Genomic DNA, 26,429 nt, shown 5'->3' on the forward strand with positions numbered 1-26,429 from the left:
AAATGACACATTTCATAGCACTTTAAGGATTCACAGAGCCTTGAGACTTTCAAAAACATCCAAAAGCAAAATATTATTAGGTATTTTTACCTGCATTTTTTTCCAGCTTTCTCAGTATGTAATCTGAGCAGCAGAATTGTGACACTAGGAAATGATCTCTCAATCAGTTTAAATAATCATACTCTAAGCAGTCAAGAGGATATAAACTTACAAATGATTTGGGGTTTCTGACAAGGCAATTATATTTTATACAGGTATTTAGTTATCTGACTTTTTCTAGTAATGAGATGTTCTACCTTAGTGAATTTATTTACTTCTAAAGCTCATCCCTTTCAAACTTTTAAAAAAAACGTTTCACCATATTTTACAGGAGTTCTCTCTAGAATAAACTGTATATTTCTCAAGGTTTTAGAAAAACAGGCACTCAATACAGTGTTAATTGAACTGTGAACTAGTTCAAACATTTTGGCAATTTGCAATTATGAATAAATGAAATGAGTGAATGAATATTTATTAAATGCTTCTTATATAGGACAAGCACTGTGCTAAGCCCAAGGAAACAAATGCAGAAGTGAGACAGCACCTGCGCTAAAGCTAAAAGAAGTAACTAAAGTGTCCATACTCTTTGAACAAGACATTTCACTACCAGGCATAACCTTCAAAAAGGTCAATGATAAAAGAAAGGTTCCACAGATAACAATCAATCAACAAAAATTCATTACATATTTACTGTGTACAAGGCACAATGTTAAGCACTGGGGATACAAATAATGGCCAAAACTACATCTGAAGGAGATTACATTCTGAAGAGAAAGACAATATGTAAATAACTAGGCACCAACCTGGATGCAAACAGAATAAACAGATGGTAATTTAGAGAGGAAAGCTCTAACACCTGGGTAACTACAAAGAATTCCAGAACAAGGTATTGTGGCTGAGTCTTGAAGTAAACCAGGTATATTCCAAGAGGACGAGTTAAGAAAAGAGAACATTTTAGACATGGGGGGATGACTAATGCAAAGGCACAGAGAAGTAAATTAAATAGGCCAGCTGAACGGCAGTGTACCAGAGAATAAAGAGTAAGGAGAATGAAAAGGTAGGGCAGGGTCAGGTGAAGGAAAGCTGTTTAGAGTTTTAAAAGGCAAAGAACTTTATATATTATCCTAGAGGTATAAGGAGTTGGAGGAGTTCACTGACTAAGGAGTTGACTTGGCTTTCCCTTTAGGAAAACATAGTAAGGAGTTATTAAAAGACTATTTCAATGTATCCAACCAAGAAATGATGAGGGCCTAAATAAACTAGGATGGTGGCTATGCAAGGAAAGAGGGGAAAAAAAATTATAGCAGCATTTTTATAGTAGAGAACAGGAAACAAAATAGATACTTATTCATTAGGAAAGGGCTAAATAAACGTTGGTACCTGAGTGTGATGGAATATTACTACGCTGTAAAAAATTATGGATATGAAGGACACAGTCATGGGAAGACTTATGTGAACTGACACAATGTGAAGTAAGCAGGACAATTTTCTGGTTCATTATGCAGAAAGATAACAGAAATGGAAATGGAAATAGGAGTAATAAACAAAATTTTAACTGAATACTATGAAATTAAAATGATAAGGCTTATACCCAAAGAAGAAAGATGAAAATACACTTCCCTCCCCTCTTTGCAAAAACAGAAGACAACAAAAGTGCGTAGCATATATATCAGATCTGACTGAAAAGTTCTTTAGTTCTGCTGAATAAACTGTTTTCCCCTTTTTTATTTTTTGTATGGATAGCCCTCAGGAAGGGATAAGAAAAGGGATATATTAGGAAATGAAAGTGATATGAAGACAAAAAAGTCCATAAAATTCAAAAACTTTTAAAATATTATAAACTACATTTTAAGGGGAATAATGAGATGGTAAACTTAAGTGAAAGTCTTCCTGATTTCACCATGACTGTTTCAAATCAACCCTTCCAACTATCTTTATAACATTTGTTTCTTATTTGTTCAAGTTAGAAACCTAGAGTAAAAGAACTCTGTTATGTAAGAGTCAAAGATCTGAGTGAAGACCCTAACTACTAAAGTGCATGATTTTAAAACAATGGTTTTTTGACAACTGGTTCAGATACTGAGAAGCTAATTTACTTTGACATTTGGAAATGTGTTCAGATAGCTGAGGTTTCTGGAAGACTGAGCAACATATAATTAGATATTACTCTATATAAGGTAGACATTTGTGCTTGCTTTAATTTGCTTGAAAGGCTAGTGTGCATGTGAAAACCAACAGGCATATACACAAAAGTAGAAGCACATTAAATACAAATAACAGAATAATATACATTTTATAACAAACGTGAATATATGTACACATTGTGTACATATATGTACACAAACACATATACATATATATTTTGATATACTGTTTCACAAACTTATCCATCGTAATGATTAAAAGTCTAAAACAAAATAGCATGTCTCTTATCTAAGACAACGAGACCATTTAGTTATCATCAATTTCAGAGGTAGTTTTGGGCAAAAAAAATTGGGGCAAGTTCTTTATGTTTATTTCTTCTATCAATTAAAAAATTTTCTTATTAAATAACAATACTACTTAGTATTGACCAAAGGAATGCTACATATGATTAAAAGTATCTTTGCCAACCTCTTATTGTAAGCTTGCTATATAACTGGGAATTCATTTCCTTGTCTCGCTGGAAACGCCGAAATTCATCAACTGCTTCACGTATCATAGTAACAGCCAAGACAAATCCCTATTAAAAAACAAAATAACATATAAAATATTGCTCAAAAAAGGTCTTTTAAACAAGGGAAAATGTGGCTAATATAGTCCCAAATTTAACTTTTTTCTTAATTTATTCTGTAAAAGATAAAATGAATACAAAGAAAGAAAAAATACAAAAGAGTAACAAAGAAACATTACAAAGGAAACTAAATAAATTGTTGATTTTTGGAGTACTCAAGGAAACTAATAAAATTAAAATAAACGTTAATGTTCTAAATTAGCAGTCAAAAGATTTTTAAAGTAATATTTAATAAACTGATGAGTTATATACATGATACACAGGAATATCAATATCAAATTAAGAATAACCAATAAAAATGTTTATACTTAATTTCTGCAGCCTATCATCACAATAAAAGTCAGTAGCTGAGAAATCACACCGATCACCATTTTTTGGGGTTACGGGGGAGTGAGGGATTTTTATAATTCTCAGTTTTTTCACTAAACAAAAAAAAAGATACATAGATTAATTTTAGCCCATCTAAATAAAACTTGTACCTACTTGTTCATTTTAATTCCTGACATAACACTAATATGTAGCTGATGCCTAACATTCAAATCTTACAAACTTCCTGGCACATTCATCAGTATTTTCTGTGTTATTCTCTCTCTGATTGGATAAATAATACTTATGTTGGATTCACTGTACTGATGACTTTTCTTCAGTCTAATTTATGAATGACAGGTCTCATATCAAATGATGTCAACATTAAATGACATAGAATTTCAAGTCAGTATTAGTATTCCTTTGTTCTAAAATTCTGTTGTATGAAATACAGTGTGAAATAAGTCAACTCCTAAGTCTTGGATATCCTTGAGAAAAAGAACTGTTTACTATATACAGGATTTAATCTGTACAATGTACATATAAAATGCATCCTTGAGCTTTGATATGACTCTATGATGTCTCTAACTATAGCCATAATTTCAGGAGTTTGTAAAGCATTTAATTTAAAGTTTACAAGCATTTAATAACTTCTGTCTTTACGAGCACATAGGAAAAATTTTCATGTTCTTACACTTAGATAAAAAAAAAACAACTTATTTGGAAAGAGTCCTCCTAAAATCCTTGGTCAGAGCAATTCATAACTGGAAGGCCAGAAATGTAAAGTTTGGAATTTTTGTGCACCAAAAAGGATTAGTTGTAATGTAGGTTTTGCCTTGATAAGAGTCTACCATATATGTTTTTGCCTTTCCAGTTTTCAAACATTATAAAAATACAAATTTAGGGATGCCCATCAATTGGGGAATGGCTGAATAAATTATGGTATATGAATGTAATGGAATACTATAGCACTATAAGAAATCAACAGGAAGACTTCAGAGAACCCTGGAAAGACTTATATGAATTGATGCTGAGTGAAAGGACCAGAACCAGGAGAACTTTGTGCACCGCAACGACCACAGTGTGTGAGAATTTTTTCTGGGAGACTTGGAACTTCATTGTAATGCAAGGACTTAAAAAATTCCTTTTTTTTTAAAAGGAAAATTTTTTTTTTAAAGCAAAATGCCTTCCACATCCAGAGAAAGAACTATGGAATTCAACTGCAGATTGCAGCAGATCATTTTCTTTTGTATTACGTTTTGGTTTGTTTTATGATTTCTCCCATTCACTTTAATTCTTCTATACAACATAACTATGGTGAAAATGTATGTAATAGGAGTGTATGTGTAGAACCCATATAAAATTGTATGCTGTCTCAGGGAGGAAGGGAGTAAGGGGGGTAGGGAAGGGGAGAGAGGGAAAGAAAAAAAATCTAGATTGTATGGTAGTGATTGCGGAACACTGAAAATAAGTGAATAATAAAAATAAAAAAATACAAATACAAATTTGCTAATAAACACTGTAAAAATAAAAGGTGATTAGATAATCCCAAAATAGGAGAAAGGCTAGATTTAATAACTTGTGGTCAACCATATTTAAAAAGGTCAAAGAAAGTATCCTCAAAAGTTGAAAGGTCACATTAAATTAATTAACTGATATATTAACTTCAGTTATCTCCCAAGAGAGAGGATCCAATCAAAAGTCAATTAAGATATAAATTAAAGCTCTCATTTTTCCATACCATAAATCTAAGGTTTTGTTCTGAATAAAATCCTTTAGAAAATGAACTGTCACAGCAAAGAACAAAAGACTAATTGTATATTCCTTAAATGAATGTGAAAGGTAGAAATATGTGGATGTTAAAAAAAAGCTAATAAACCAGAATTACAAAAGAATATATAGTCCCAAAGGAGAGTTGGGCATATAAAAAATCAGATAGCAATACAAGCCTCTTCTACTCTCAGCATATACCTTACCAACAAGATAGAAGACACTGACTTTAAAACAAGAGAAAGATATATATTTTTAGTTCTTCTTTTCATCTGTGGGTTAGGGGCTTCTGAACAAGGTAAAAGATATCCCCAGGCCCATCCACTTTACAAAAATATACCTGTCTCTACTACAATTCTCAATTAGTTCTGTGCAAATACTAAGGTTGCTTGTCTCAGTCCCTAATATTAGAATAAGATATGTCATCTTCTAAAATGGATTCTTCCAGAATAACAAACACTAAAGAACTGTATCCCACTACCATAGATATGATCATAAAAGGAAAAGGCCAAATGTTACACAGGCATAAGCAAGTTATGTCTATTTTCATATGTGAAGACAATACTGACATTCTGCCCATTCAATAGCTTGAAGGGGAATGGGAAAGGGAAGAGGAAGGAAAAAGCATTTATATAGTACCTACTTAGTATGTAACAGGAACTGTGCTAAGCACTTGACAAATATTATCTGATTTGTTCCTCACAGAAACCTTTGGAGGTAGGCGCTATTATTATCCTCATTTCAGAGTTAAGAAAATTGAGGCAAACACATGTTAACTGACTAGCCAAGAGTCACACAGCCAGTAAGTGTCTAAGGTTGGATTTGAGCTCAGGACTTCCTGATTCCAAACCCAACATTCTCTATCTAATATGCTACCAGCTACCTCAAGAAATCTGAATATAATAAACTTAGAAGAGGTGAATACAAGCACATGGTCTGTCACTGATAGACTATTATCTTTATCAATGGCACTATAATGTCCAAAATTTACTAAAAATGATTTTTAAATAATTAATAATTTTTTTGTAAATTAAAATCTTTGTCCTACAACAGCAATCAAAGAGATCTGCTTTTATGTGTGATAACATAAGCCATAATTAAGGCTTAGTGCTTGATGTTCAAAGAAAAAAATGGGACAGCTAGGTGGCACAGCGGATAGAGCACCAACCCTGAAGTCAAGAGGACCTAAGTTCACATCCAGCCTAAGACACTTTACTAGCTGTATGACCCTGACCAAGTAACTTAATACTGATTGCCTCAAAAAAAAAAAAAAAATGGAGCAGCTGGGTGGCACAGTGATCTTAATTAAAGAGAATAAAGAAGAGGGGAAAAATTGGTAAGCTTATCAAATATGTTGATCTTTATCCTATGAAACTATCACCTACCCCTAGATCTCCTGACCCTCTGTCCTATCCCTAGCTGCATCTTTCCAAACCCCAAGTTTACCCCCAACATGTTCCTATTTGGTTTCTATTAAGATGCTGCTGAATGTAAGTGGATAAAATCATGGAGCCAAGCTAAATGGATTTACTATTATATATTATCTAATCTCAAATAGGTCCTTACTTCTATATGGCAATCTATTCTTCTTTAGTCAAAAAGCATTTATTAAGTACCTACAATGCATTAAGTACTAGGGATACAAAGAGTTTAAAAAAAAGACTGCTCTCCAGGTACTCACTGTCTAATGGCAGAGATAACATGCCAACAACTATGTACAAACAAGATACAACTATGTACAAATAAGATAAACTGAAGATAATCAACAGAGGTAAGGCATCAGCATTAAGGGTGACTAGCAACGGTTTTTTTTTTTTTTTTACAAAAGTTGACATTTTATCCGGGACTCGAAGAGAGGGAAACCTAGGAAATGGAGATAAGGAATCAGACAATCCTAGGCAAGAGGGACAAGCAATGAAAATGCATACAGTTGGAAGGTGGATTGTCTTGTGTAAAGAAAAGTAGAGACCAATATCATTTAGTGGCAGAGTATAATGTAAAGAATAAGCTGCAAAAAGACTAGAAAAGTATAACGGGGCTAGATTATGAAAGTTTTTGGTACAGAAAAAGGATTTCATGTATATATATGTGTGTATATATATATATATATATATATATATATATATATATATATACACACATATATATATATGATCTTGGAGGGGAGAGGGAGCCACTGAGTTTATTAAATTAGAAGGGGAGCAGGGAGGGAGATATGATCAGATCTGGCCTTTAGGAAAATCAATTTGATGGATGAATGAAAGATATACTGGAATGGGGAAAGACCTGATACAAGAAGACCAACCAAAAGACTACTGCAATGGTCCAGGTGAGAGGTGATAAGGGCCTTAACCAGAGTGGTAGCAGTGTTATTGGAAAGAAGGGGGTATAAAAGAGATGTTAAAAAGGTAGAACTGGCAATAGATTGAGTGTAGGGGGAAGGAGATGACAGAAAATGAAGAGTACAGGATGACACCTAGGTTGAGAACCTGGGTGACTGGGAGGATGGTCATACCCTAAAGAATAACAGGAAAATTAGGAAGAAAAGAAAAAGGCTTAGAGGGAAAGATGTGATATACTATGAGAAGGCTCAGGACAGAGCATTATGGATACCTAGAATAAATGGATTTGACCTGGATGAAGATCAAGCAAAGATGATGGAGAAGAAGTAATCACACAAGCAAGAGAAGAACCAGAAGAAAACAGTGTTGGAGAGTAGAGATTATCCAAGGAAAAGAAGGTAATCTACAATGTCAAAGGATGGAGAGAAGTATAAGGATTAAGAAGAGGCCATTAGATTTGGCAATTAAGAACTCATTAGTAGCTCTGGAGAGAGTAATTTCAATTGAATGATGAAGTTGGAAGTCAGTGTGCATAGTTAAGAGGAGAGTGAAAGAAAGGTGGCAACATTAATTACTGATGGCCTTCTCAAGGAGTCTATCTCCAAAAAGGAGATATAGGATGTTAGCTACCAGGGATGGACAGCTCAAGTTAGGGTTTTATGAGAATGGAGAAGATAGGGGTGTATTCGTAGATAGGTGGGAAATAACCAGTAGGCAGAAGGAGAATGAAAATTAGTGACAGTAGAGATAATAGAGAGGCAATCTCTTGCAGAAGGAGGGAACCAGATCACTTACGCATGTAGAGGGATCTACCTTGGTAAATAAAAGGGGTATCTTATGTAAGATAGGGATAAAAGAGGAGATAGTGGTGGAAAGCATCAGAGTAAAGAGAGATAGGAGGAGTGGAGAAGAAGGACGTCTCAGTGCATGAATTCAATTTCTTCAGTGATATATGATGCAAACTTCTCAGTTAAAAGGGTAGAGAAGCCATGGAAGGTTTGAGGAATGAAGAGATTAGAAAAAACTTTGTGGTAAGTAGAATAATGAATCAATTAAGAAGGTATAAATGGACTGCCCTGTCACAGTAGCGACACAGTTGAGATTATATACCATAAATTTAAAGGAGATGCAGTCAAAACAGTTATGTGATTTTCTCCAGCTTCATTCAGCAGTGCAAGTTCAAGAGCAAAGGCAGCAGAGGGTGGTAGTAATTCAAGGCTGAGGCTTGGAAGAGCAATGATAGAGGTAAAGGACCCAAGAGAAGAAGACAGTGTAGTGGTTAACTTTCCCACTCTAAGTTCAAAACAGGGAGAGTATGACTGATGGGCTAAGAAAGAATTGAGGGATGGAGGGATTGCAGCCTCAGTGACAACAAATAGTGGTTAAGGATACAAGACAGAGGTTACAAGGAAAGGTAAAATCATTGCTGCGGTCAGATACTGCTCAGGCTCATAAATGAAATCAATAATCACTTAAATGAGTCTGATTTAATTATCTTTAAAAAAAAAAAAAAGATGAAGAACAGCTATGATCTAAACTATGATATTCAGTTACCTAGGAGAATGGATGACCTACAGAAAATTTTTATGTATCTCTACATTATTACATCTAAAAAGGGGTGTGTGTGCGTGTGTGTGTGTGTGTGTGTGTGTGTGTGTGTGTGTGTGTGTGTGTACAGGAATTACCTAAAGAAGAATCAATCCGAGACAGAATTGGACATATAAAAAGTTAGACACCATTACAACACAGTATAAGCATCTTCTACTCTCAGTAGACACCCTGCAAACAATTTACTTAAAAACCAGAAAGCTACTTATTTCAATTGTTTCTTTTGATCTGTAAGTGATCAGGAGATATAATATTTACATAGAACTAAATAAAGTTTATTGTGAAAAATTAACTTTAATGCTATGGGGTGGAAAATGGACTATAAATGGAAAACTGAAGCATTTCTGAGGAGAATATCAGAGTCTCTCTCATTGAGTCATATTTGTGTAAGCTGTTTTGAATGACTTGTGAAAATGACAACATAGATAAACTAGCCGTCCATAAGCCCTATAAATTGCACGCGGATATAGCCAGACACTAAGGGTCTCCACCAATAAGAGAATGAAAACCAAGACAGATCCAAAGAATCTGGTAAGTATCTTAACGACTGTCCTGGATTTCTTTAGTTACTTTTTAATTGAGAATTTCAGAGAATTCTACTATTCAGCCAGGAAGATTTTGCTATACTCCCTGGTGCGAACCACAAGGGTAGCTATTTGAAAGGACAATGCTAAATTTCCCCCAAGTTATCAGGAGCCCAGAGACATTAAGGAATTAGGGATATAGACAAATGGGTCAACTGTACACCCATTTAATTTGCTGAGTAAAAGTGGGGGTGCTGTATCAATTTTAAATGTTTCCATTGTAATCCCAGAACTATGAACTACAATATTTTCTGAAATTTCAGAAAGGAGTAGAAACATCAAGCCCCAAATGCATTTACCCGACCCTAGCAGAAGTTGCTACCACTGGCACAGGAGAAAAAAATTCCATGCAGTTATTGGCCTCAAGACGCCAAAGACAGCAAAGTTCCATAATTGGGCAAAGATGCTGCAGCCACAGCCAACAGCTAGGAAATCCACTCCCAGAAGCAGTGGAGCCCTGAGAGCAGAGCAGAGGCCTAGCAGCTACAGTAACCAAAGGCAGAGCCCTTGTAGCTCACTGCTTATAGTCATGTAAAACTGACTGGGCTATCTAATCAGCTGCCAGTAAACACTCAGCAATCCTCCAACTGCTTTCCAGAGGGCTTAGACAGGGGGGAAACATTGTTGGAAGGGAGCCAGTTTTACAGCAATGAGGGGACAATTCTCAATGCCTCTCCTTCTTGAATATCCTTTTGCTATGGCTACTAAAGTTCCTTTTGTAAACTCTCAAGTGACCTCCTAATGTTACTTTCTGTTCGAATATCAGATCTACACTACCAGGAGACTGGCCTGGGTCTGGCTCAGCCTCAAACATTTTGACTGTTTTTTTAATAATGTCTTTCACCTCCAGTCTATTCAAACTACAACCACACTTAGAACAGACCACTGTCACCAAGTTGTCTTCCTCAAAGAGTCTCCTAAGTTGTTTCCACCTTGACTGTCTGTCTCTACATCTCTATATTTCAATCTAATCTCCCTTTTGCAGAGATCTTCATATAATGCCACGTCATTCCTATGCTCAAAATTCTTAAAGTAAAGCTCAATTTCCTCTGGCTAACATTCTAGTGCCTCCAATAATCTGTTACCACTCTCTTGCTAGTTCTATCTAAGAACCCTCCTCCTACCTGTTGCCCTGATAACACCCCCCCACACCCCTCCACACAGCTCTCATCGGAGGCAGTATCCAAACTTAGCCACAACACACTGTATACAAACTACCTTGATGCTTTTATTCACACTGTTCTTTATTCCTGAAATGACACTTAAAACTGAAATAAATTTATTCAATTAGACCTTAAAATCTCCCTCAAATGTCCCATAAAGTCTCTCCTGATTCATCAGTAAAGACATTTTCCTTATTAGTCTTTACAAATGAATTTTTCTTCAGCAATGTGCTACATTTATCATGCACTACTTCATATTACAGGTATTTTTGTTATTATCATATCCCCTTAGTAGGCTGAGCTCAAAGCAAGCAAGCAAATATTTTATCTAAATTTGCATCTGATTTACTACAACGTTCTGTACACAATAAGCATTTAATAAATGGCTGTGTATTTATTGTTGAAAAATATAATAGCAGACAATCAATTATTGCAAAGAGCTACTTAGCAGAGAGGGTTAGCAATAAGCAAAAGCAACAAAATTTCCTCTCAGCTATAACTTTTAATTTCCTCTGCACAGATTTACACAATTGCTAAATAAGCAATCAAGTGACTAACTCCAAACAATAGAAAAAGATTCAGGTAGATATATACATACTAAAATTTTGAAAAATTCCAATTTGGAAATAAATAGAAGACTTTTGCTACAGAAAAATTAAAATACAAAAAGTAGAAGGTAATGTCTTAAAATGATAAAGTTTTTTAAAAATGTTGCCTAAGTTTAATCTATCTACTCAACTGTTAATGTTAAAAAAATTACATCTCCAGCAGAGTTCTGACAGGAAGTCAATTTGTCCCTGCTTCTATTATTTTCAATAGGGTGAATTTCTATAAATCAATGAAGTGAAAAAAGCAATGAAAGCACTTTCATTTACACATTTATTGGTGCAATAATAGCTAATATTTATATAGCACTTCACAGTGCAAAGCACTTCACATGTTATCTCATTTGAACTCAGATCTTCCAAACTCCAAGTCCAGCCTTCCATGAACTATGCCACCCAAAAAGCTAACAATATTCACAACAAATACAAATAAAAAACTAAATAAAACTCAGAGTTTATATCTATAGCCTTAACATTCAAACTATTTTTGACAACAGAATAACTAAACATTTTGTTCAGTCTCTACTTTCAGATTCTACTTTGCCATGTTTAGAAGCTGCTATTTTGCACCTATCTACCTTGCTTTAAAGACTGGGATAGCATTGTCAAACACCCTCTTCTCCTTGATCTCTCTAGAGAACAAAAACTCTTTATCTTTCCCTGTAAACCCTCTCCATTTCCTACTTGTCCCTATTACTACAGAGGCCCACATCATTTTCCCAGGCTCAGGCTCACAACCTAAGAGTCATCCTCAATACCTCTCTGTCTCTCATGCTCTCCCCCCCACCCCATATTCAAGCTGATGTCAAGGCCTGTTGATTTCACCTTAGAAACATCTCTTAAATATGCCCCCTTCTCTCCCTTGATACAAACTATCAAAGTAAAGTCAGTGTGAAATTTAAGTGACATTTAAGTGTGAAATTTGATTAGTTTAACTCTAAAGTCCTTTATAGTTGAGTCTTGTGAATACATCCTTATCATGCATATTTTCATTTTCCTCATCTGTAAAAATAAGATAATGATGGGGATGGGATCTGAACCCCTACAAGAATACAAGTCATTCCCCAACTGATAAATGGTTAAAGGATATGAACAGACAGTTTTCAGAGGAAGAAATTAAAGCTATCTATAATCACATGAAAAAATGCTCTAAATCCCTGTTGATTAGAGAGATGCAAATCAAAACAACTCTAAGGTACCACATCACACCTATCAGATTGGTTAACATGACAAAACAGGAAAATGACAAATGTTGGAGAAGATGTGGGAGAGTTGGAACACTAATTCATTGTTTGCAGAGCTGTGAGCTGATCCAACAATTCTGGGCTACAAAAATGTGCATACCCTTTGACCCAGCAATGTTGCTTCAAGGACTGTATCCCAAAGACATCATAAACATGGGAAAGGGTCCCATATGTACAAAAGTATTTATAGCAGCTCTCTTTGTGGTGGCCAAAAACTGGAAATCAAGGGGATGTCCATCAACTTGGGAATGAGTGAACAAGTTGTGGTATATGAATGTAATGGAATACTATTGTGCTATAAGAAATGATGAACAGGAAGACTTCAGAGAGGCCTGGAAAGACTTATATGAACTGATGCTGAGTGAAAGGAGCAGAACCAGGAGAACTCTGTACACAGCAACAACCACAATGTATGAGGAATTTTTCTGGTTGACTTAGTCCTTTATAGCAATGCAAAGACCTAAAAAATTCCCAATGGACTTCTGAGGCAAATGGCTTTCCACATCCAGAGAAAGAACTATGGAACTAGATCACAGAATGAAGCAGATCATTTTCTTTTGTGTTGTTTTGTTTTATGGTTTCTCCCATTCATTTTAATTCTCCTATTCAACATGACTATAGTGAAATTGGATTTAATAGGAACGTATATGTAGAAACTATTTAAGATTGCAAGCCATCTCAGGGAGGAAAAGGGGAGGGATGGGAAAAAATTTCAGATACATGGAAGTGATTATAGAACACTAAAAACAAATAAAACCATTATTAAAAAAATAAAATAAATAAGATGGTCAAAGTTTGTTGAGATTTCTCAATATTGGATGGACTTTTAGGGAATCTGAGCATTTGTAATGCTAAAACAAGACGTATCTTATATACAGAGGAACTCTGGGGAAGGAGTGCAGATGGTCTGGGGATTCTAGGGATGGTCTTGTTGGGAGTGGCCAGTAGCCTGGAGAACTGGATTGATATAGGACATAGTGATAGGGAAAAGCTTATAGGCACCTAGCGAGCCAGATCAAGAGGGGAAATTCAAGGAGCTTTCAAGGTGAAGTTTTCCAGAGGCCTGTCAGACAAATGGGACTAAAACTCTTTTGGGGTAAGGGACAAAATACTGACTTGGAATAAGGTCTTTACATGTTACAAAGACCAGTTGGGTAAATACAATTGACTGAATCAAATTACTGAGACTACATCAGAGACATTTTTCAGTGTAGGGAAAAGAATTTCAGTGTAGTTTCTCAGAAGCAGGTAACCTCTTGTAATATTTTGCACTGATGGAAAAGTTAAATGTTTCTGTTTTGATCTAAATTCATTTCATGAACATAATTTGACATTAATTTTTGAACTTATTACATGTATAACTCATTCTTTTAGACTGAGCAGGGTTAGAAAGGTATAAGAAAACTTGGGAAGCAGATAGGAATCTTTTAGAGCAATAACTTAGGATGATTGTAATTTAATCAGAAACTAGAACAAGAATAGAAAGGCATGTAAGTTACTTAAGACTTGCTTCAAATGATGTTCCTCAGCCAACGTGAAATTATAGCCATATCTGAAACTGATTACTGGAGCTTGCTATTTTAAGATTTTATGGGACTATTAACTGACTATTCTTCTGAGTCTAACTCTAGGTGTGGATAGCAAGAAAGGCTGTCTGAGCCACTGATCCATGCTACTGGTGAGCCTGTGAAATACTGGTATGAACTGCAAAGGGATGATCTCATGGGTAGGTTGAGAGAATGGCTGTTCAGCCTGAACTGAAGTAAGATTTTCCTGACTCAATTTCCCCACTGACACCTGGCAGACTTTAAGCCTGGCTGGATACCAGTTGACAATCTATGCCTGCCTGAAATTGACATGAATTTAGGGAAATGTTGTTTCCCTGAAATGTCCCTACTTTTAATTTCAATTTCCTATAATCAAAAGTTTTGTAAGCAAAATACAAGATCTATTGAATAATAGATTGTTGGTAGTGGCACATCTGAGGTTAAGTTCAAAAATTAAGCTATTAGGCTTAGGATTTTATACCAACAACAGTAGGTTAGGGTCCTTTAATTTTTAGTAATAGTATAGAAACAATCAGGTCAAGTGCCTGTGAGGTTAGCATACATAGTCATTATTATTTTTGTCTCAGTTGGTTAATGTTAAAAGAAAAATGGTTTGCGGTCTATATTGTAAATGCTTTAACCAGAAGTTGGAATTGTTTTAGGAGGTGATATGTACTGTGTTAAAAATGATTATTTATTGTATTTATGTAAGTACTGGAGCATGTTATTAATTTTTTAGTAAATCTCATCCTCCTGATGGGGGAAAATGAATAGTGAAAGACTGCAAAATGTAAAAGATGAATTCTAATGTGAATTTCTTAACCATGACAACTGGTCAAAGTTCCAATTTTGATTTTGTAAGAGTTATAAGAGCATAAAGCTTAGGGATGGTAATCTAAAATTGTATTAAGGTCATTTTTGTAGGAGAGTGGACATCTGGATTTCTAAAAGAAGATAAAGGGAAGAAGATGCTGAGATGCTGTGCTGAAGACTGCTTGAATGAGCATCCAGACTAGAAAACTGCATCAGATGATGTTCCTCCCCAGACTGCTGTATGAGATGGAACCTCTAAATGGACAATTCACTGATTTACCTTTTTACTTTGAATCTCTAAATCTGTTCCTATAACAAGGGGACATCCCCTTGTGATTTGTCAATGCGTCAGTCAAACTTTGCCCCCTTCCCATATTCATATAAAAGGGAGACAGATGAAGGGAAGAATTCCTAGGGGAAAGAAAGTGAGGAGGTATTTATTGACTGGATTTAGATGTGAAAAGAGTAATGTTAATAAAGAGAAAAGGGGGGGAGGAATTTGTGAGAAACAAGGAAGTTCTATTTCCAAAGTTCTGGGTGGTCATGATTGTGAACTAGTAGTCAGATAAGGTCAGAAACTTCTGCACAAGCCTGATAGGCTGTTTGAGGGAAAGCCTATCAGAGAGAAGAACATGAAGTCACACAGCCAGGGGACAGTGGCCCTCAAGATTCAAAGTTCAGAATTCTATAAGAAGCCTGCCTTATTCTAACCTTGTTGTACTCTTTCCAGTGGCCATGCTGGAAACAATTACTCGTTCCTTCAAGGGAAGGAATGTAGAAGGCCTTCCCTCCTCTGAACTCCATCTTACATAAATTTTCCTTGATACTTTTTTGTGTGGCAAGTACACCTCTAACAGACAGTATTTCCCACATTACACAATCAATTCAAAAGTTCTTAAGAAAAACCTTGAGAGTGTGCTTCTTCTGACCACCATGTGAACACTTGCCCTGTGGGTTCTTCATAAAATAGTGTTTTTGGCAAATGTACATTCTGCATTCGAACAACGTGGCCAGCCCATCAGAAGTGTGCTCTCTGAAGCAGAGACTAAATGCTAGGCGGTTTAGTTCGATTCAGGATATCAGGATCTGGCATCTAAGTGCACCAGGGGATCTTCAGAATCATCCTAACACAATTCAAATGGAAGCGATTCAGCTTCCTGGCATTGTGCTAATAGATTGTCCATGTTTCACAGTCATACAACGGGGTCAGCACAAAAGCTCTGACCTTCAGTTTGGTAGTCAGTCTAATATCTATTCTCTCCCATACTTTCCTTTGGAGCCTCCCAAACACTGAACTAGCACTGGCAAAGTGTGAGTCAATCTCATTATCTCTGTGTATATCCCTGGAAAGTATACTACCACGGTAAGTGAACTTATCGGCAATATTCAAAACTTCTCCATTAGCTATAACCAATGTTTCTATATATGGATGGTGTGGTGGTAACTGGTGTAGCACCTGTGTTTTCTTCCTGTTAACTGTTAGGCCAAAATTAGCACAAGTAGTACAGAAACAATCCATACTTTGTTGCATCTCAGTTTCAGAGGCTGTACTGTGTGCACAATCATCTGCAAACAGAAAATCATGCACCAACACTCCCATCCACTTTGGTCTTGGCTTGAAGCCTTTCCAAGTTGAAGAATCCCAACAGTGTGGTAGTTGATCTTGATGCCCTTGATGCCATATTCATCCTCATCGAAAGCATTTGACAACACGGCTGAAAACATCATACTTAAAAGAATAGGAGCACACAACCTTGTTTCACTCCACTGGTGCCTGGGAAAGGACGAGTCCATTATCCAGAACCCAGGCAAGCATGACAATGCTGATAAATGTCTCTGGGCAACCAAAATTTTGACAATTTTCCATAAGCCTTCATGAATGACAGTACCAAAGGCCTTGGTGAGATCTACAAACACTGTATATAGACCTCTATTCTGTTCCTGGGCTTTCTCCTGGAGTTGTTGGTCAGTAAAAACCATATCCACTGTTCCTGGGCCCTTTCTGAAGCCACTCTGGCTCTCAGGCAGATGACCATCTTTCAGGTAAAGGATCAACTTATTAAGGAGGACACTGGCAAGAATCTTGCCAGTAATAACTAAGAGAGAGACCTCCCCCCCTCCCGTGATTGTCACATGACAATCTATTTCTTTTATCGTTATGTAAATGGACAATGGAGGCATCCTTGAATTCCTAGGGGATAACCTCCTTTTGCCATATAACCTGGAAAATTTCAGTCAGCAATTATATGAGAAATGGACCCCCTACCTTGTAAATCTCAGCTGGAACAGAATCAACACCAGGTGCTTTGCCACAGGAAAGATGCCTAATGGCATTCAAAACTTCTTCAATTGGAATTTCAGCTAGGGAGGAACTGACTTCAACCTGAGGTAAATAGTCAATTGCCTCAGCATTGAATGATAATGGTCTATTGAGAAGACTACAGAAGTGTTTAACCAATTTCTCTAGGATCATGCCCTTATCACTAATCAATGTGGCTCCATCAGCACTGAGAAGTTGAGATGCACTATAGGTCACTGGCCCACATAGCCTTCAGGGCATAACAGAAATGCTTTGTGATACTAACAATTAGTATCACCATAAAACTGAATTTCAGCTGCATTCTTGCTGAGCCAAGAATCCTGCATCTCGTTAAGTTTTGCTTGTCCTTTACTTTTGATGGAGGGGCAGGTAGGTGGTGCAGTGGATAGAGCACCAGTGCAGGAGTCAGGAGGACCTGAGTTTAAATCTTACCTCAGACACTTGACACTCACTAGCTGGGTGACCTTGGGCAAGTCACTTAACCCCAATTGCCTCATCCTGGGTTATCTCCAATCATCCTGATGAATATCTGGTCACTGGATTCAGATGATTCTGGAGGAGAAGTGAGGCTGGTGACCTGCAGAGCCCTCTCTCACTCAAAACAAAGTCAAGTGCAAGTCCTGTCATTATTTCTCTGATGGCATAGTCTTCTTCGGCAACGAAGGACGAACACACACTTTTGATGGAATTAAATGCTACTCTAATCGGCTGACATTAATTCTTCTGGTAATCATTTTGTCTTGGAGACACCACTTTTGTTGAATGTGAATATTACTATGTTTTGGTAAACTGAAGACAACTGCTGGTGATGACGCTGATCATGACACTTGCAAACTTTCAGTCAGTGAGCATTGCTGTTGGCTGTTTTCAACTCCATTCCTCCCTAGGACTCCCTGCCAAGTCTGATGGTGTGAACCTACTCTAGAATTAAAATCACCCAGAAATATAAGTTGGTCCTCTTCTGACACACTGATAAGGGGCTCTAGGTCTTTGACCTCATCAGGGTTCATCATGGTAGGAATATAGGCATTGATGATGCTGGTGTCACCTTTTCCTGCCAGTGGCAATCGCATTTTCATGAGCTTGTCATTCACTCCTTCTGGGAGGCATACAAGCTTATTGACTAAGTTAGTTTTGAATGCAAAACCTACACCATCTTCACAGTGCTCCCCTTTACTGCAGCCATTCCTGAAACACGTGTATCCAGCTCTAACCAGTAAGCTTGTCTGCATCTGCCAGTCTAATTTCACTCAGGGCTGCTATTCAGACATGATACCTGCTGAGTTCTCTTGTGACAGGAGCTATTCCTCTTTCAAGTCTACTAGATTTTGTATTGTTGATAAGTATGTGCACATTCCATTAGAGTAGAATTCTCTTTGTAGATATTTTTGCACATTTTTTTGCATTTCAACGACAGAGTGGGATTCCCCACCAGCCTCAGTAATCAGGCCAGGGTAGGTAAGCAAACAACTTTTATGGCACCTTTTTTAGTTTCTTCCTCACAACAGGAGGTGAGCAGTGTGATCCTCAAAAGGCTGCTCAAGAAACCGCTCCAAATACCTGTAAAAAAATCACTCTAAACAAATTCTGGAGTTGTAGAACCCACAGAATGACAGAGTGAAGCAAATCTCCAGCCCAACACAGCAGAGAAGGTTGACAAGAAGCATCTATTCCACCAGACTATGAGCAGAGTACAATCCAGTGGGTTGTGGTGGGACAGATGGAGCATGTGCAGGCCTTGGAGGACTGAGTCACTGGCAACTGTTTCCAGATTTGTCAACTCCAAAAAGCTGAGGACTACTTGAAAGGTCAGTGGAAAAAGCCTGTTGGACTGGTATGAGAGAATAGTAAAGTCTGGCCCCAGCACTGGAGCAGCAGAGAGGGCAGCAAAGGAGGCGGTAGCAGTGGCAGATGTTTCTGGAGCTCTAGGCCCACAGATTGTGAGGGGATCGAGTGACTGATCAAAGGGGGATTGCAGGGATCTTTTTGCCAGTGCTGAGGTGGGATTCCCTTGCTTTGCCCTGCTTGGATCTGGGGTATGAGTCCTAGGTGGCAGTCCTAGGGCAAGAAGGAATTCTGGCTTGTTAAAGCAGTGGAGAGGGAATCCTCACATTTCCAAGGCAAAAAAAAAAAATAAAAAAAAAAGAGTGCTTGTGGTCACTCGTATGCAAGAGCACAGACCAGGAGAAGAGTAAACACCTCTCCTTTGATCATACAAACTTGGAAGAAGTGAAAATTTGCAGGTCCCTAGAAGTATTTCTGCAAACAGCTTCACAAAACCCCTAACACATGGGACAGTACACAACCCCCACCCCTCCCTGGAAGCAGAGAACTACCTTGACAAAGAGCTCAAAAGTTAAGTATTTTGTCTGGGGAAATAAGCAAACAGTGGGGAAAAAAAATCACTTTATAATCTTACTTTCTTGACAAGGAAAATCAAAGCATATAACCAGAAAAAGGCAACAAATTCAAAGCTCCTACATCCAAAGCCTCCAAGAAAAATATGAATTGGTCTCAGGCCATGGAAGAGCTCAAAAAGGATTCTGAAAAGCAAGGGAAGTAAAGGAAAGATTGAGAAGGGAAATGAGAGTGATGGAAGAAAATCATGAAAAATGAGTCAACTGCTTGCTAAAGGGGACCAAAAAAAATGCTTTAGAAAATAACACTTTAAAAAATAGACTAACCCAAATGGCAAAAGAGATCCAAATAGTGAAGAAGAATGCTTTAAAAAGCAGAACTGGTCAAATGGAAAAGGAGGTCCAAAAGCTCACTGAAGAAAATAATGCCTTCAAAATCAGAATGGAGCAGATGAAATCAATGACTTCATGAGAAATCAAGAAAATATAAAACAAAACCAAAAGAATAAAAAAATAGAAGACAATGTAAAATATCTCATCGGAAAAAAACACTGACCTGGAATATAGATCCAAGAGAGAGAATTTTAAAAGTACTGGACTACCTACAAGCCATGATCAAAAAAAGAACCTAGATATCTTTCAAGAAATTATCAAGGAAAACTGCCCTGATATTCTAGAACCAGAGGGCAAAATAAATATTGAAAGAATCCACCGATCACCTCCTGAAACAGACCCAAAAAGAGAAACTCCTAGGAATATTGTAGCCAAATTCCAGAGTTCCCAGGTCAAGGAGAAAATACTACAAGTAGCCAGAAAGGAACAATTTGGGTTTTGTGGAAATACAATCAGGATAACACAAGATATAGTAGCTTCTACACTAAGGGATTACAGGGCTTGAAATATAATATTCCAGACCTCAGAGAAGCTAGGATTAAAACCCAGAATCACCTACAGAGGAAAACTGAGCATAGTACTTCAGGGGAAAAAATGGAAGTTCAATGAAATAGAGGACTTCCAAGCATTCTTATTGAAAAGACCAGAGTTGAATAGAAAATCTGACTTTCAAATATAAGAATCAAGAGAAGCATGAAAAAGTAGACAGGAAAGAGGACTTACTAAAGTTGAACTATTTACATTCCTACATGGAAAGATAATATTTGTAACCTTGAGAGTTTCTCAGTGAGAAAGGAATATATTGAGGAAATAGAATGGGGTATATTATCTCACATAAAAGAGGTAAGAAAAAGCTTTTACAATGGAGGGAAAGAGGGGGGAAGTGAGAGTGAATGAGGGAACCTTACTCTCATAGGATTTGGCTTAAGGAGAGAATAGCATGCACACTCAACTGGGTATGAAAATCTATCTTTTCTTACAGGAAAATAGAGGGAAGGAGATGGGGAAGGAATAATAGAAGGCAGGACAAATGGAGGGGGCAACGAGAATTAAACACTTTTAAGAAGGGGCAGGGTCAAAAGAGAGAATAGAAAAAATGGGGGGCAGGGTAGGATGGAGGGAAATATAGTTAATCTTTTCACAACATGACTGTTATGGAAGTGTTGTGCATGAGTACATATGTTTAACCTATAGCGAACTGTTTGACGTGTCAATGCAGGTGGCTGGAGAGGGAGGAATGGAGAGCATCTGAAACTCAAAGTTTTAAAAATGAATGTTAAAAATTATTTCTACGTGCAACTGAGAAATAAGATATACAGGTAATGGGATATAGAAATCTGTCTTGCCCTACAAGGAAAGAAGGGAAGGGGATAAAAGGAAGGAGGAGTGGGAGTGATATAAGGGAGGGCAGATTGGGGGAAGGGGAGTGCAAGCTTTCCTGGGGTGGGGGGAGGAGATAGGGAGAAAATCTGGAACTCAAAATTTTGTGGAAGTAAATGTTGAAAACTAAAAATAAATTAATTAAAAAGGCTGCTCAGATACCCAAGGGGCTGCTGAATCTCACTGCTGCTTCCTTTAGCCTGGGCTGCCTTTGTGCAGGATAGTGACTACAGTTTTCAGTGTATCCATACCTGCTGCTTTGTCACTTGCCTGTTGCCACAGGACTTTGAAATAGGTAAAATGGTAAAATGGTATGGGCGACGTCTTTTGATTCGTGCATAAAATAGATTTAAGTGAAGCAGAGTTGCAAGAAGTTGTTGGCCTCACTCTCTCTTCCAGAGTTTTCACAGTACAGTGGCAGGACAGAATCAAGGCCACTGGTGATAGCTCAAGATGCAGTGGATGACCTTGGTGTCTTCAATGTCTAACCAAGCCCTAATAGCGCCTGCTTCAGCTGCCTTTATGGCAATTGGAACAAATTGTTCTCATCTGCCCATTCCACCAGGGGAAGTCTTCACATGCTTGGGGAAGACACCAACCCTAACTCACTAGTAAGTATGAGACCCCTTGGTTACCCTCAACCTTGTTTCGCCCATCTGCCAAAACAGTTCATTGGAGTGTGGCTGCTGCACATGTTACAGCTTCCTGGAGCCACAGGTGAGTTAGGGGGAACAGGGAAACAACAAAGATGGTGAGCCCTGAAAAGGGCTCAGCAGTCTTCAGACCAGACGTACGAGTCTTCCCTGAACACACCCTACACCCTCTAGCTGGCTTGTTTACTGGCAGACTGATCTGGACTACTGCAGGTCTCCTGAATAGACACCCTCCCTCAAGCATCTACATACAACAATAATATCTAGCCTACAAAAAGCTGCTCAAGTTATTTTCCTAAAGCCCATATCTGACCCTCTTACTTAAACTCCAATAGCTACCCTTCAGAGAAGGAAAAAATATCAAAGCAAGCCTGGTGTTAAGAACATGAGATATATACAAATACAAAAGTCCCTGCTCTCAAGGATTTTCTATTCTAATAGGTGGGAAAACATTTAAGGGAGTGGTGGTCAAGAATGGGCAATTTAATCTAGAAGCTTAGTGATAACTAATGATTGGGACAAAATTGAGTAGACAGACACACTCCATCAAGAATTAAGGCAGAGTTAATCTACTCATAGTTCATGGTTCCAGAGCCTGGGGATGGGGGGCTGTAGAATACTTAATATCTTGGGTTTCAACTTTTAAGCCTAACCAGGTCCAAGCCCACCTTCCCAGTCTTCTTATGGTTTTCCTTCCCTTTTTCTATGTTCCCAACTGGCTTTTTTTCTATTCTTGCAACATTCCATCTACTACCTCTGTAGCTTTGCAATAGCTTCGGCCAAACTTGGAATTCACTCTCTCCTTACCTCTGTCTGTGAGAATCTCTTTTTTCCCATAAAAACTCTGCTTAAGTGTCATCTTGGAACATGAAACCTTTCCAGTTGCACCCCCTCCATCACACTAGCTACTAGTGCCCTTCCCATCAAAAAATTAACCTTTTATTTGTTTGGTATATATATGTTGTCTCCTTTCTAAAAAAAAATGTAACCTCTTTGAGAACAGGGCCTGTTTCATCAGTGCCTCACACAATAGGCAGTTTAATAAATGCTTCACTGACTGACATATTAAACTGCATAAGACAGATCTAGCAAGGAGTTTTAATTTTCAACAAAAATTAGGTAGTTGTTCATTTGTTTCAGTCTTTTCCAGCTCTCCATGACTCTTGTTAATAGGAGCTCTGTTTCCCTTGTTTCCCAACTAAATATGTTAGCTCTTCCCTTTTTCACAGGGCAGCAGGATAATGGAGTTATATAACAACCAGTCAGTTGGAAGGATTTCTGAGGCTCTGAGCTGCATGACATACCAGTGATCCTTTGCAAGGGAACTCTAGCCAAATTTGGAGATGCCTGAAGCTACCAGAAATCACAGAACCAGCCTTCAGCAAAAGCTGCAGACTGAAGACCTTGCTCAGGGCTTTCTAAATATCTTGCTCATCTTCTTGTCTGTACTTGAGCCTTGGACTCTCTGCATCATCATGCTTATCTCAATATACCAAGAAATCAGTGCTCCTGTCCATGAAACTCTCTAGTCACCTCATGTCTAGAACTCTGTCCCCATAACAAAACTCCTTTTCCTCCCTGAATCCGTCCATTCCCCACCTTCCTTTCTCAGAAAACTATAAACCATTCCTCACTTCCCCCAAATTGAACTGCTTCAGCATCAGGCTGACTCTTCCACAAGATCATGTCTTATATCTGCTTGATAATGATCACTTTTGACTTTTACAATCTCCCTCCACTTTTCTTCCCTTTGGGAAAGATCCAAGTCCCATAGGATTCATGCCTCAGTTTACACTCCATTTGGGATTTTCTTGACAAAAATACTGCAGTAGTTCGCCATTTCCTTCTCCAGATCATTTTACAGATGAGGAAACTGAGATAAACAGGATTAATGGACTTGCCCAGTGTCACAGAACCAGTAAATTGAGTCTGGATTTGAACTGAAGTCTTCCTGACTCCAGATTCTATCCACTGCACTACCTACCTGCTCAAAATTAGGTAACCTATGCCTAAATTAAAATATGAAACATATAATTAATACAATCCAGGGACATTGGCCTCCCTGCTGTCCTGCACACAATAAGCTCCATCTCCTAAATCCTGGAATACTCCCTTTATGTCTTCCATGCCTGGAACACTCTCCCTCTTCATCTATGCCTCTTGCTTGCCTGGCTTCCTGCAACACTTGGCTCAAGTCCTACCTTCTACAAGAAGTCTCTCCCTTCTGATTTAATCTCAGCGCCTACCTTCTGAGACTACCCTTAATTTATTCTGTACATATTACAAATAATTATATACACATTGTTTCCCCCATTAGACTGTGAGCTCCTTGAGAGCAGGGACTATTTCTTGCTTTCTTTTCTGTGTGTTCTCTGGGCTTTGCATAGTGCCTGGCACACAGAAGGTACTTAATAAAGCCTGCTGACTGACCATCACAAGACAGAATATATAATCCCCTCAAAAAGTGTAAGACAACAAGTCACATAGTCTTCTACAACATAAATCTGATAATAGTTCCATTTCATATGGGAAAAATATAAATATAAAAAGAACACAGGAACTGTTTGCGACATTTTTTCCTATTTTTTCCCAGCACTTAAGCAGAGGATCTACACATAGTAGGTATTTAATAATAAATGGTGATTGACAACCAAAATTCTCCAAAACAGGACTTATGCTAGTCATACTCTGAAATTTGTCCAGGAAATTACCAAAGCCTTCCCTGATTTTTCCAGGTGAAGGTCTCTCTCCCCCTCCTCTTAAAAAGCAGTCCATAAGCTCCTTTACACATTTACCATTTATCAGATTTTATATGATATTCATTTGTATACGTCTTTTCTCTCCTGAAACATGGTGTGCTTTAAGCTACCTCCTGCACCCCAAGGAGATTACCTCCCAACTACTCTTCTCTATATGCCGTATGGACAGTTATTTACATGTTGTCTTGCCAAACAGAACAGGAACTCCCTGAGAACAGAAAATGTTCTTTTTTTCACTGTATCTCTCCAGCACTTAGCACAATGCCTGGCATAGAATACATGTTTAACAAATTCTTGTTTACTTATTTACTGTTTGGAGTCAGAAGATCAGAGTTCAAGTCCCAATTCTACCACTCTTTAGAAGGGTGACTTTAGACAAGTCACAATCTCTCTGAACTTAATTTCTTCATTTGTAACATAAAGGTAATAATAAACTATTTCACAGCATTACTGTGAAATTCAAATGAAATTATATATACACAAAACTTTATATACATTTATATTTTACATATATTTATATTTTATATAAATTGTATATGCAAAACAAGACAAAAGACTGATTTACAAAATGTAAAGCTGCATTTATCAATCAACATTTTGTTGTAGCGTCATTTCAATAGTGTTGAACTCTTCAAGACCCCATTTGGGGTTTTCCTGGTAAAGATCCTAGAGTTGTTTGCTATTTCCTTCTCCAGCTCATTTTACAGATGAGGGACTAAGGCAACAGGGTTAAGTGACTTCTTCAGTGTCACACAGCTAATAAGGGTCTGAAGACAGATATGAACTCATGAAAAAGTATCTTCTTGATTTCAAGTTCAGTGCTCTATTCACTGTGCCACCTAGCTGCCCATCAATCAGCCAGTTTAAATGCTCACTATGTTCCAAGCACTGTTCTAAGCACTAAATATACAAATAATGGATAAAACAGAATCTTCTCTGAAGGAGCATACATAGTAAAAGGGGAGATTACACATTATATAATCAGGTACATACACGATACCTATTGAGTATGATAGCTGGCATTTATATAGCCCTTAATATGTGCCAGGCACTGTGATAAGTACTTTGCAAATATTGTGTCATTTGATCTTTACAACAGCCCAAGGTAGAAGGTGCATGAGAAATATCTTCATTTTACAGTTGAGAAAACTGAGGCAAACAGAGGTTAAATGACTTGCACAAGGGCACACAGTTAATAAATCTGAGGTTAGACTTAACTGACTTTTTCTGACTCCAAGTCGAAAGTTCTTTCCACTGAACCACCTAGCTTCCTGCACAGGAGCCAGAAGATAAGCTTAGAACCAAAGGCTCTAGACATGAGGTAGGCGGACCAGCAAAGGTCTCCTGAAAGAGGAAGCCCTGAGCTGAATTTTGACAAAGTTGAGACTCAGGTGAGAAAGGAAAATATTCCAGATATGGGAGACAGGCAGTTAGATCATGGAGAATATGAAAGAAGAGTGAACTGTAAGAGGAATGCAAACAGGTCAACTTACCAATGGCTTTAAATGTCAGAAAGACTGTATATTTGATTCTGGAGGAAAAAGGGAACCACTAGAGCTTAATGAGTAATGGAGAGACATTGTCAGACATGTCTTTTGAAAATAACTTTGGCAAGGTGTGAAGAGTATTTTAGGACAAGGAGAGACTTAAGGTAAAGAGACCAATTAGAATACTAGAGAAATGGGCCAGGTGAGAGAACTAATGTGGTATCTGTGAAAGTGAAGAAAAGGGAATATATATAAGAAATTTTGTGCACGTAGAAATGGCAAAATT

At 37.6% G+C, this 26,429-nt stretch overlaps 1 protein-coding gene across 7 annotated transcripts in view; it reads right to left on the reverse strand.

The window, feature by feature from the left end:
* ATP9B (ATPase phospholipid transporting 9B (putative)) overlaps nt 1-26,429 on the reverse strand; it is a 481,309-nt gene that overhangs the window by 390,196 nt on the left and 64,684 nt on the right. For 6 of the 7 annotated variants that reach the window (XR_011965979.1, XM_072604050.1, XM_072604049.1 and 3 more), the window contains one exon: nt 2,653-2,761. The exons of the other annotated variant lie outside the window; for it this stretch is intronic. Coding sequence is in view for 5 of the 6 variants with exons in the window: in XM_072604050.1 (XP_072460151.1) it covers nt 2,653-2,761 (109 nt within the window). In the remaining variant the exon portion in view is untranslated. The remainder of the gene's footprint in view (nt 1-2,652; nt 2,762-26,429) is intronic. 7 annotated transcript variants of the gene reach the window in all.

This window comes from Notamacropus eugenii, chromosome 4 (assembly GCF_028372415.1).
Source record: "Notamacropus eugenii isolate mMacEug1 chromosome 4, mMacEug1.pri_v2, whole genome shotgun sequence".
NCBI lineage: Eukaryota > Metazoa > Chordata > Mammalia > Diprotodontia > Macropodidae > Notamacropus > Notamacropus eugenii.